At 42.1% G+C, this 12,103-nt stretch overlaps 2 protein-coding genes across 3 annotated transcripts in view; one reads left to right on the forward strand and one right to left on the reverse strand.

The window, feature by feature from the left end:
• The window catches only part of galr1a (galanin receptor 1a), a 414,821-nt gene that overhangs the window by 329,659 nt on the left and 73,059 nt on the right, over positions 1–12,103 (reverse strand). The gene's annotated exons all lie outside the window — the stretch shown is intronic.
• mbpa (myelin basic protein a) overlaps positions 5,762–12,103 on the forward strand; it is a 149,818-nt gene continuing 143,476 nt past the window's right edge. For both annotated transcript variants that reach the window (XM_028817203.2, XM_028817204.2), the window contains exon 1: positions 5,762–5,811. In XM_028817203.2, coding sequence (XP_028673036.1) covers positions 5,776–5,811 — 36 coding nt within the window. In that variant the 5' untranslated portion in view covers positions 5,762–5,775. The remainder of the gene's footprint in view (positions 5,812–12,103) is intronic.

The raw sequence follows: 12,103 nt of genomic DNA on the forward strand, positions 1-12,103 counted from the left end.
TCCAAATGCCTTTGCGACAGATCAGACACAGTCTTCGGGGGACAGATGTGTGCGTGTGTGTGTCAGAGACGACTATCAGCAGAAGACTTCATGAACAGAAACACAGAGGACACACTGCAAGATGGAGACCACAAAAACAGGATGGCCAGATTACAGTTTGAGAAAAAGGTCTTGATATAGCCTGCAGGATTCTGGGAAAAGATCTTTAGATAGATAGATAGATAAATAGATACTTTATTAATCCCAAGGGGAAATTCACATACTCCAGCAACAGCATACTGATAAAGAACAATATTAAATTAAAGAGTGATAAAATGCAGGTAAAACAGACAATATCTTTGTATAATGTTACCGTTTACCCCCCTGAGTGGAACTAAAGAGTCGCATAGTGTGGTGGAGGAACGATCTCCTCAGTCTGTCAGTGGAGCAGGACGGTGACAGCAGTCTGTCGCTGAAGCTGCTCCTCTGTCTGGAGATGACACTGTTTAGTGGATGCAGTGGATTCTCCATGATTGACAGGAGTCTGCTCAGCGCCCGTCGCTCTGCCACAGATGTCAAACTGTCCAGCTCCGTGCCTACAATAAAGCCTGCCTTCCTCACTAGTTTGTCCACGCTTGAGGCATCTCTCTTCTTTATGCTGCCTCCCCAGCACACCACTACGTAGAAGAGGGTGCTCGCCACAACCGTCTGGTAGAACATCTGCAGCATCTTATTGCAGATGTTGAAGGACGCCAGTCTTCTAAGGAAGTATAGCCGGCTCTGTCCTCTCTTACACAGAGCATCAGTATTGGCAGTCCAGTCCAATTTATCATCCAGCTGCACTCCCAGGTATTTATAGGTCTGCACCCTCTGCACACAGTCACCTCTGATGATCACGGGGTCCATGAGGGGCCTGGTCCTCCTAAAATCCACCACCAGCTCCTTGGTTTTGCTGGTGTTCAGTTGTAGGTAGTTTGAGTCGCACTATTTAACAAAGTCCTCGATTAGGTCCCTATACTCCTCCTCCTACCCACTCCTGATGCAGCCCACGATAGCAGTGTCGTCAGCGAACTTTTGCACGTGGCAGGACTCTGAGTTGTGTTGGAAGTCTGATGTATATAGGCTGAACAGGACCGGAGAAAGTACAGTCCCCTGTGGCGCTCCTGTGTTGCTGACCACGATGTCAGACCTGCAGTTCCCGAGACGCACATACTGAAGTCTGTCTTTAAGATAGTCCACGATCCATGCTACCAGGTATGAATCTACTCCCATCTTTGTCAGCTTGTCCCTAAGGAGCAGAGGTTGGATGGTGTTGAAGGCGCTAGAGAAGTCAGACAGACTTGTGGACAGACGAGAAAAAGATGAACCTCATCAGAGTGATGGCAAGAGCAAAGTGTGGAGACCAAAAGGAACTGCCCCAAGATCCAAAGCAGGCCACCTCATCTGTTAAACAGGGCGGTGCTGGGGGTGTTATGGCTTGGGCATGTATGGCTGCCACAGGTCCTTGCACACTTCTCTTCATTGACGATGGATCTGCTGATGGCACAATTAATTCTGAGGTGTGTAGAAACATCTGATGTGCTTAAGTTCCAGTAAATGCGTCCATATTAATTGGACGGCTCTTCATCCTACAAGATAATGATCTCAAACATAGTGCTGTGGAAACACGGCTTTATCAAAGCTGAAAAAAATGGAAGATTCTTGAATGGCCAGGCCACTCATCCAATTTAAATCCACTTGAGCAGGCCTGAAGACAAAACTTAAGTGGATAAGCCCCCTGAAACAAGCAGGAGCTGAAATTGGCTGCATTAGATGCTTGGCAGAGCATCTCCAGAGAAGACCCTCAACACCTGGGGCCTCATGTATAAACGGTGCGTACGCACAGAAATGTTGCGTACGAACCTTTCCACGCTCAAATCGCGATGTTTAAAACCTAAACTTGGCGTAAAGCCACGCACATTTCCACGGTAACTCATACCTTGGCGTACGCAATTTCTCCGCTCGGTTTTGCAGACTGGCGGCACCCAGCGTCAAAGCAGTGCTACTGTTCCTGTGTGGTTACCCTTTCTTAGATCCACATCCACGGCGGCGGCTTTATCAACTACACTGAAATTAACCGCATATCGTTCATAAATTCAATGCATCTGATTGTAATTAACCTGTAACAATATAATGGTCCACAGAATGGTCAAACTACTGTTCTGTGTGCTCATCCTTTCTTTCTTAGCTCCACATTCCTGACGCGGCTTTATAAATACACTGAAATTAACTGCATATTGTTTATTAGTGTAATGCATCTGATTGTAATTAACCTGTAGCAATATAATGGTCCAGGGAATAGCCATAGTATTCCAAGTACCATAACTGCTTTAGCGTTGTTACGCTCACTGCATCTTGTTCTTCTTTTTGCTGCTCCCGTTAAGGGTTGCCACAGCGGATCATCTTTTTCCGTATTACTCTCACTGCACCACTTGGAGTATTTATATTACTGTATCTGAGTGTGAATCACAGCAGCAGCTGATCGGAAAGAGAATTATCGGTATACAGTTTCAAGTACACACGACCTCAACCACGGCAAAAAGCGTCAAAGCCTTTCCTGTACGGACCTCGCGTTTCAGACACAGTTTCATCCCAAGAACTATAAGAAGTGCTCCTTGTAGAACTGTTTGTACTTATAAGTACAATAACCTCACTGTAAACTGACACTACAGTTATAATATTGCACAACCTGCGCTACTTTATAAAGCGCGTATGATGACAATATTTTTAAGATGAAATGCAGCAAAATATGTTGCTTATAGTATACAGATAAAACTTTAACTTCATTTAAATAATCTGTATTGTTAATAATTAAACATGTGAGGACACGGTGCCGCAGCGTATAGCTAGTTCAAGGATAGCTCCTGCCTTGCGCTGTATTCTTGCTGGTGCTGACGCGACACTGGAAGGATAGACGAATAGAATAATTAAACACGTACTACGAAGATATTTCAATGTTCCTCAAAAGTTTTGAAGAATCGGTGTTCTAAGCTTACAAATGGCTTAACGTCTATTAGAGCTGATTGTGTGGCGATTGGAGAAAGAAAAGTATGGACAGGAATTGGAGGTTAGTACGTTTGAAAGAGACAGTACTTCTGTAATAAATTATTTCATCGAAGGTCGCACATGGTGCAGCAAGCCTCTTGCGTGAGACATGAACAATCACTGCGCCACTGTGTTCCCATGTTTAATAACATGCTTTCATTCCTATCATCATGAAAATGATATCACGTATACATCTCAGTATTTTAATTATTCAGAGAGCTGTAATATCTCGAATGTAATGGATTCTGTGTCCTGTCGGAGAAAGAGAAAGAACGGAAGCACGTAGTGATTCACACACACAGAGCACATAGAAGATCAAACACAGAACAAAGCATTTAACGTGCTACTTGAGAAACTAGTAAAATAAAGATGAAGTTTAAGATGAAGTTTATGATGTTCTACTTTAATGGCAAAATAAACTACGTGATTAAAGTGGAAATTTCGAGATTAAAGTTGACATTTCGTGCTTTTTTCCCACTGTGTGCCTATGTTTTTTGTTTGTACCCTAATAAGCTTTCATACGCTGGGCTACGACTCGCCTTTTCACGGCGACTTTGATATGTGATTTCTTTTTTATTTCGGGCACTGTGCGACTTTGTGAATTTGATCTTTCGAGTTTTTCCGATACTCTGTCACTCAATCAACTTTCTTTTGTTGATTATACCACTGTTTAAACCAACAAATAGTACATTTTTCCTTTGCCTCCACTTGGTATCCGCTGAAATTCTTATATTTCCCCCCGTGCTTTTCCCATTGTCTTTTCACAGAAGGCTATTTATATCTATTTGCATATTCATCCATCCATCCATCCATCCATTGTCTCCCGCTTATCCGAGGTCGGGTCGCGGGGGCAGCAGCTTGAGCAGAGATGCCCAGACTTCCCTCTCCCCGGCCACTTCTTCTAGCTCTTCCGGGAGAATCCCAAGGCGTTCCCAGGCCAGTCGAGAGACATAGTCCCTCCAGCATGTCCTGGGTCTTCCCCGGGGCCTTCTCCCGGTTGGACGTGCCCGGAACACCTCACCAGGGAGGCGTCCAGGAGGCATCCTGATCAGATGCCCGAGCCACCTCATCTGACTCCTCTCGATGCGGAGGAGCAGTGGCTCTACTCTGAGCCCCTCCCGGATGACTGAGCTTCTCACCCTATCTTTAAGGGAAAGCCCAGACACCCTGCGGAGGAAACTCATTTCAGCCGCTTGTATTCGCGATCTCGTTCTTTCGGTCACTACCCATAGCTCATGACCATAGGTGAGGGTCGGAACATAGATCGACTGGTAAATTGAGAGCTTCGCCTTGCAGCTCAGCTCCTTTTTCACCACGACAGACCGATGCAGCGCCCGCATTACTGCGGATGCCGCACCGATCCGCCTGTCGATCTCACGCTCCATTCTTCCCTCACTCGTGAGGAGTTGGGGCGGGACAGAAGGCGCGTGCACGTGCGTTACTTTTCACGCTGATCGGGATTTATGTAGTGGAAGAACGTGAAAGTTTGCGTACGTACAGATTCCTGCATCTGGATTTTTCTGTGCGTACGCACAATCCCACTTTTGTGCTTACGCCATGTTATAGTGTGAGTTCTACGCATGCCGTTATACATGAGGCCCCTGGTGATGTCTATGAATCGCAGACTTTAAGCAATCATTTCACACAAGGGATAGTGATAAAGTCCTAAATATGACAATGGCTTTAATAGACCTGCCATTGCTGTGTGCCAAACATTATGGTGCCCTGAAATGGGGGTACCGCGTAGAAACAGTGTTATGTGACCAAAATTTCTGCAAATCCCCTTAAATGAAAGTCTGCAATGTGCACTTTGATTACGATGTCTGAATTGTTTGATTTGTAATTTGAAACTGTGGAGCAGAGGGGACAATCAAGGAATAAAATTGTGTCCCAAACATTATGGTGGGCACTGTGTATATGGTATACATCCATCCATCCATCCATTATCCAACCCGCTATATCCTAACTACAGGGTCACGGGGGTCTGCTGGAGCCAATCCCAGCCAACACAGGACACAAGGCAGGAAACAAACCCCAGGCAGGGAGCCAGCCTACCGCAGGGCACACACACACACGACAGTTTAGGATCGCCAATGAACCTAACCTGCATGTCTTTGGACTGTAGGAGGAAACCCACGCAGACATGGGGAGAACATGCAAATTCCACACAGGGAGGACCCGGGAAGTGAACCCAGGTCTCCTAACTGCGAGGCAGCAGCGCTACCCACTGCGCCACCGTGCCACATACGGTATACGGTACCTCCAAAAAGTTTTCAGACTCCTTCACTTTTTATATATTTTATTAAGTGGCAGCATCATGCAAAAGTCATTTAAATAAATGTATTTTCTCATCAAACAACATTCAATTCCCCGGGAATGACAAAGCAAAAACAGGATTTTTAGAAAAGAAATTTTTCTTCTTGTTTGACAAATTTTTTTATGGTCTAATATGCAAACTGACATAAAGACATACAATTTTATTTCTGTTTTAATAAAAATTTGATCACAATTTTTATTCTTCCATATTCTGAACTGAGATGCAAACTGACATTGTAATAAAAGCTGTGTACCAATCTGTTGAACTTTTGGAGCGTTGCACCCTGCTGTCTGTTGTACATTCTCTTTACAGATGAGCAGACTGTCCTCATTTTTATTTTGATCTTTACAATACTTATTTCTTTTATTTTCTCACTTGCAGGTTAGCCTCCTGTCATGGGTAACCAAATAGTAAAACGTGAGCAGAAAAAGGTAAGAATATATCTTTTTATTTTTTTTTATGACTTCCTTTACTTTTTTTTATATTATGCTATTATATACTGTAAATGGAGCCATTGGGGTCACATAGGATGCCCTATTTAATATCTGGGCTCTTTAAAAAGAAATTTAAACTAATCAAGGAAGTGGGGAGATCTTGCCAGTCTTCTCAGGATGGACGTTTGTCTGTAAAAGATGGTCCAACAAAGAATGACGATTTCTGCTTGTGCAGGTATAAATTTGGACCAGAAGAGGTGGGGCTTGTTGGCGATGGTTCAGAAGGGATGTCATTGGTCATCCAGGTTCTTCTACTCTTTTCTAAAGGTGGAAATGGAGAAATAGGCACAGGCACTCCCCAAGCTTACATGTATGACAAACTATATATACAGTATGTGTGATACAGTACCTGCAAAATTATACAAAGAATACACAACACGTGTTTCACCCTAATTGGAGCTGATCAGGTGTACACACCTTTGCTTCCCCATACAGATCGAACCTCGGATGTCATCTCAGACGTTGAGCCACAGAGGCTGGTTTGCTTACTTGATAGATTGTAGATTGGAGTATTACATTCAAAGGTCTGAATCACAATATTCAGGTGATCTCACTCACCTATACGCAGACACAGCGAACGGGCAGAGTCAGGTCAGTGGCCAAGTTATACTGTTCCCTTCATTTTATAATGTTCTTTGCATCACCCATTGGTGTCAGGCATGTATAGCACTATATCGATCGGCTCGTACTTGTTTCTGTGGGGCTTCACTGCTGCACTGGGAACCTGTGGTTGCCTCGGCAATGGAGAAGCAGTCCTCTACAGATGTGGCAGGCATACAGTATATATATATTCATGCTGCAAGGCTGCAGCATGAAGCTCAAAGAGCCGGAAAGGCGGCCCCAAGTTAACGACTCAGAAGAAGAAAGAAGTAAGAGGCTACAGCTTGAAGCTGAAACACGACTCTGTCGCTAAAGTGAAACCACCGAGGAAAGCCAAACTTGCGTAGCCACTGATAGACAAGGGGGTGAGCACATGCAGAATGAAACCACCAACAATGCATTTTAGTTTTTTTTTTCCTGATGATTTCAATAGTTCATCTATATATATATATATATATATATATATATATATATATATACATATATATATATATATATATATATATATATATATATATATATATATACAGTAACCCTCCGCTCTATCGCGGTTCAGCTATCGCACCCCCGCTTTTTCGCGGAAAAATTTCAATATGTACATCCAACCTGTAGTGTACTTTGCAGCCAATTCATAACAAAGCATTCGGTTTTCAGCAGTCACTACGGTAGACAAAGAGTTTCACATTACAGTACCCAGATGATTTCTTACAAGGTCCGTTATTGGCTAAAAGAGGAGACTCAACCAATCAGAGTGGGGTTTTCATTCTCTTGGGCTCTTATTGGCTGCTGCTAATGTGGTGTAATCTCGCAAGAACAGCGAGCGTGGGTCCCCGATGAATCTCAGTTCTCTGCGTATCGCGTAACTTGCTTGTGGTCTGATTGTTGTGAGCAAACGTTTTGTGAACCTTTCGTTTTGTTTTAAGCCCTACAATGGCTCTCAAGTGTCCCGCATCTTCTAAGAAGGGAAGGAAAGCGTTATGTGGACGTCGCTCGCCATTACGGCTTGAATGAATCGATGGTGCTACATTATTATTATTATTATATTATTATTATTATTATTATTATTAGCCCGACATCCACATATCATATATGTTTACAAATTTGTGTTTTTATAAGTTTACATGTGTTTACTGCATGTGGGAGGGGTATTTTAAGGCTTAAACTATAAAAAAAAAATGTTTATTTATATGGTCATTCTATATTGTGGATTTTCACCTATTGTTGATGTGTCTCTGCGGTGGGCTGGCATCCTGCCTGGGATTTGCGCCCTGTGCTGGCTGGGAATGGCTCCAGCAGACCCCCGTGACCCTGTGTTAGGATATAACGGGTTGGGTAATGATTGACAAGCTGACTGACCGATGGGTCTGGAACGTAACTTCCGCGTTAGGCGGGGGATCGCTGTATATATATATATATATATATATATATATATATGTGTGTGTGTGTGTGTGTGTGTGTGTGTGTGTGTGTGTATATATATATATATATTCACGGCATTCGTAGTCTGTGTCACAACTCTTTGCATTTATTTGACAGTAAACTATTTCAACCATATATATATATATATATATATATATATATATATATATATATATATATATATATATATATATATATATAAAATATATAAAATATCCATATTACATGCAGCGCACGTCTCATAAACTGCAAGCGAAGTCGTATCCACCGCGCACGAAGGAGTCACGGCCCAAAAACGAAAGAGCTCAACTGACGTGAATGAGACATGAAGCAACAACGCGCCCATAGCTAACGACTAATGACACAGCCACACAAAAAAGAGGATTCTGCGCTGCAGCCCAGATTCAAACGGAAGAGGCTACGGAGGCCCCACAGGTCTACACACCGCCATATTGTGAGTGGCGCTACTGTGGAGTGAAGGCACAGGCGTCACCGCCATATTGTGAGTGGCACTACTGCGGAGTGAAGTTAGGAATAATGTGCTGCTTGGGATTGTACAAACCGCTGAACGCGTTACACCAAATTCAAACACAATACAACTCAATGATACAAACACGAGCCCACCTGGATAAGATCAATGAACGCAGACGCCTACAATGCGCGTCTGAAACTGCGGAAGCAAAGCAGGCATGGGTTCAAAACGAACGAGCTCGTCTTGATCGAAAGCTTATGAGATGATATGTTCTGGTAATGCAAAAAATTTTAATGTACACTGTAGTAGCAAACTTGTGAAACTAACAAAGAGCAAACTAGCCAGTAGCAAATCAAGTTCATCACAAGTATAGTTCAATGGCTTAAATTACAAGAAAGAAAGAAAGAAAGAAAGAAAGAGAGAAAGAAAGAAAGAATATACAGATGTAGTCAGAGAAGCAAGCAAGAGAGAATTCACCAAGATGTAGTTGGGTAATTTGCTTTGCAGTAAGGAGACTGTGGAAGATTGTGGGTTCACTTCCCGGTTCCTCTCTGTGTGGATAGCGCTTTGAGTACTGAAAAAAGCGCTATATAAATGTAATGAATTATAATTATTATTATTATTATTATTATTAATTTGCCTTCAACAGACCTGTAAATTGCCTTTGTAAATTGTGCCTTCAGAATCTGTTCAGACCCCTTTACTTTTTTCATTTGTTGTTATGTCATTTAAATTAAATTCATTTAAATTAATTTCAACTCCCAATATGGAAAAAACAATAAACAGATGCAGTAAATCCAAGAAACCAGAGAATCAGTCCTCACAACCATAATGCACACTCCAATTGTCAATGAAGTACTGAAGGACCAGCTGCTCTGCCTCACTTCTATAGACTGAGGGCGGTCCTTCAGCAGTGACATCAAAGTGGCCCCACCCCTTGGGAGTTCCACCCACATAACACAAGGAAGACATACACATTTAAATGCATAATACATAAATTCTGAATAATAAATAGACATAACAATATAAACAGAAAATGCAAGAAACAACAATAAAAAGGGAAAATCAACATAACTTGGCAATAAGCCCTGGCTGTAACATAACACACACCCTTAGCGGTCATTCATTTTGATTCATTTCTTTGCATGATTTTATAACATTTTCATTTTTTCTTTGAATGACCACAAAACAAGTCATCAGTAAGTTTTTCTGTCTTGTTTAGTCCATTTTGTAAGATTTTGGGTCAAGGTGTTGCCACCTGTTCTTGGGATAGACTCCCACCATATAAAACAAAGCAAAGGGTCAAACAAAATGATTTGAAATATGAAAATTTGAAAAATTTACTCAAATAGTGACACAATTTTCAAAGCCGATTTCCGTGGGTTGGGTAACTGAGGTATTTACTGTTCAGTTGGAGCGCAGGAAGGGCCATTTAGGGAAAATCATTTGATAATCAGCATCAAACCGAGAATAAGAATAAGAATTTAAAGAGAAAACGCTCTTGAGAGAAAACAGTAACACAGTTTGCTGATAAATCATTAAAGCATAACCTCAGGCAAGTGGCTTGGAAAATATTAGTTTTTTTAATTAAGCAGATAAATTCTAATTAAAAATGCCTCTTGTTTGTAAGTAAAATGAGAACAGACTTTAAATAATATTAATATTGATCAGAAAGAACTTTGCAGTTGCCAAACTTTATATAGAGTACTTTATGATTTCCAATAGGCATCCTGTAAACCCCACATTGCACGTTAAAAATCGATTGGAGCCAACATGTGAACGTGTGGCGAAATCCCGAAATATAAAAACAGTTTAATCAAGCGGTCAGTCAGCTCATCAGTCAATCACTCTTGTTTTATATACAAGAATTAATTTTAAGTGGCCCAACATATTCTAGTATAGTGATCTTCAGAGCACATGGTTACATTTCTTTTGTTCTTCCAATTGGAGAACAGGCAGGTGAAGGGACTCGCTCAGGGTCACACAATGCCAGTAGCGGGATTTGAAGTTCACACCCTTAACGACTCTGCTCCAAATCTGTAAACCTTAATAATGCAAGTCGATTAGATTAGATAAAATTTGTTAATCCCCAGGGGAAATTCAGAAACATAAAAAACAAGAATGCAGTGTTACTGGTGTAAATCTGGTTGACAGATTTATTCATCCATCCATTATCCAACCCGCTATATCCTAACTACAGGGTCACGGGGGTCTGCTGGAGCCAATCCCAGCCAACATAGGGCGCAAGGCAGGAAACAAACCCCAGGCAGGGTGCCAACCCACCGCAGGGCACGCACACACACACCAAGCACACACTAGGGACAATTTAGAAATGCCAATGCACCTAACCTGCATGTCTTTGGACTGTGGGAGGAAACCCATGCAGACACGGGGAGAACATGCAAACTCCACGCAGGGAGGACCCGGGAAGTGAACCCAGATTTATTCAATTTAAATTAAATTGACAGTGCAATGAAGTGTGCAGAAAGTGAAGGGCGCAGAGTTCTTTCTGAATCCACTGTATCTTATTTCATGCTCAGGATCAGTCCCTTGATGCAAGAAGCATTGGAACGAAGTGCCATACTAGGAGAGAAGGAGAGCAGAGAGAGGAGTGTCAGTAGCAGTTTGTAATGGTCGCTAAGCTTTTATTTTTGAGCAAATTACTGAAAAGCAGAGACTGCAATATAAATGATCTAATCAGCAGTGGCCATCAAGGTGTGTTAGACTAAAGTAGTGAGTTGAGTCTTCAGCCCGACATGAGATACATCTTAGAAACCAACAGGAAGACCACTTGGGACTTGAGTTCCATCATAGCTCCATCATGCTGTTGATTTTGATTTTAATTCTGGGTTTGACATGTGTATCTTAAGCAGTGCTGGCTTGCTGCACAGAAATCCGTCAGTGTAGAGGGCTGAAAAATAAAACAATAGAATAAATAAAACTTTATATGTAATTTTAAAAAAAACACAGAGACATGCACTATAAAAGGGGCTGCCTCACTCTAATCAAGTTGCTGGAGTCGGGTGGAAGAGGACGGAGCTTGCGAGAGAGGAGTGGAGGCGGCAGAAGGAAAGTAGATAGATAGATAGATATGAAAGGCACTGTATGATAGATAGATAGATAGATAGATAGATAGATAGATAGATAGATAGATAGATAGATAGATAGATAGATAGATAGATAGATAGATAATATGGCATATAAGTTTATGGACACCTGACCATCACACTTATATTTGCTTGTTGCAGGGCCACCTTAAAATGTGGGCACTGGCTGGTGGTCCCTGGAGCATAGGGGCCTACGTTGTTTCTAATGCCTATGTATATCTCTGCTTTGCTATCCAAACAGGGGCCCCCGCACACTACTTTGCCCCGGGGGCCTATAATGCTCCTTAGACGGCCCTGGCTTGTTGGACATCCCATTCTATCACCTCAGTCATTAATATGGAGTTGCCCTCCTGCCCCTATTTGCAGCCATAAAAGCCTCTACTCTTCTTGGATGGCTTTCTTTGGAATACATTAGATTTTTAATAGCTCGCACATTAATATTAAACCGTTGAAGTAGGTTTTAGCCATCCCAACAAATTTCCTCATATTGCTAACAGAATGTTTTTGACGTTTCAGTTAAATGTTGATTTTAGTTAGCATAGTGACTTAACCTTCATGTTTTCCTAAGCCATTGCAAAACAAACTTGGCAACCTTGATCGGTGACGTGAGTCACAGAAAAATCCCTGGAGC

The sequence above is a fragment of the Erpetoichthys calabaricus genome, chromosome 13, assembly GCF_900747795.2.
Source record: "Erpetoichthys calabaricus chromosome 13, fErpCal1.3, whole genome shotgun sequence".
Lineage (NCBI taxonomy): Eukaryota > Metazoa > Chordata > Cladistia > Polypteriformes > Polypteridae > Erpetoichthys > Erpetoichthys calabaricus.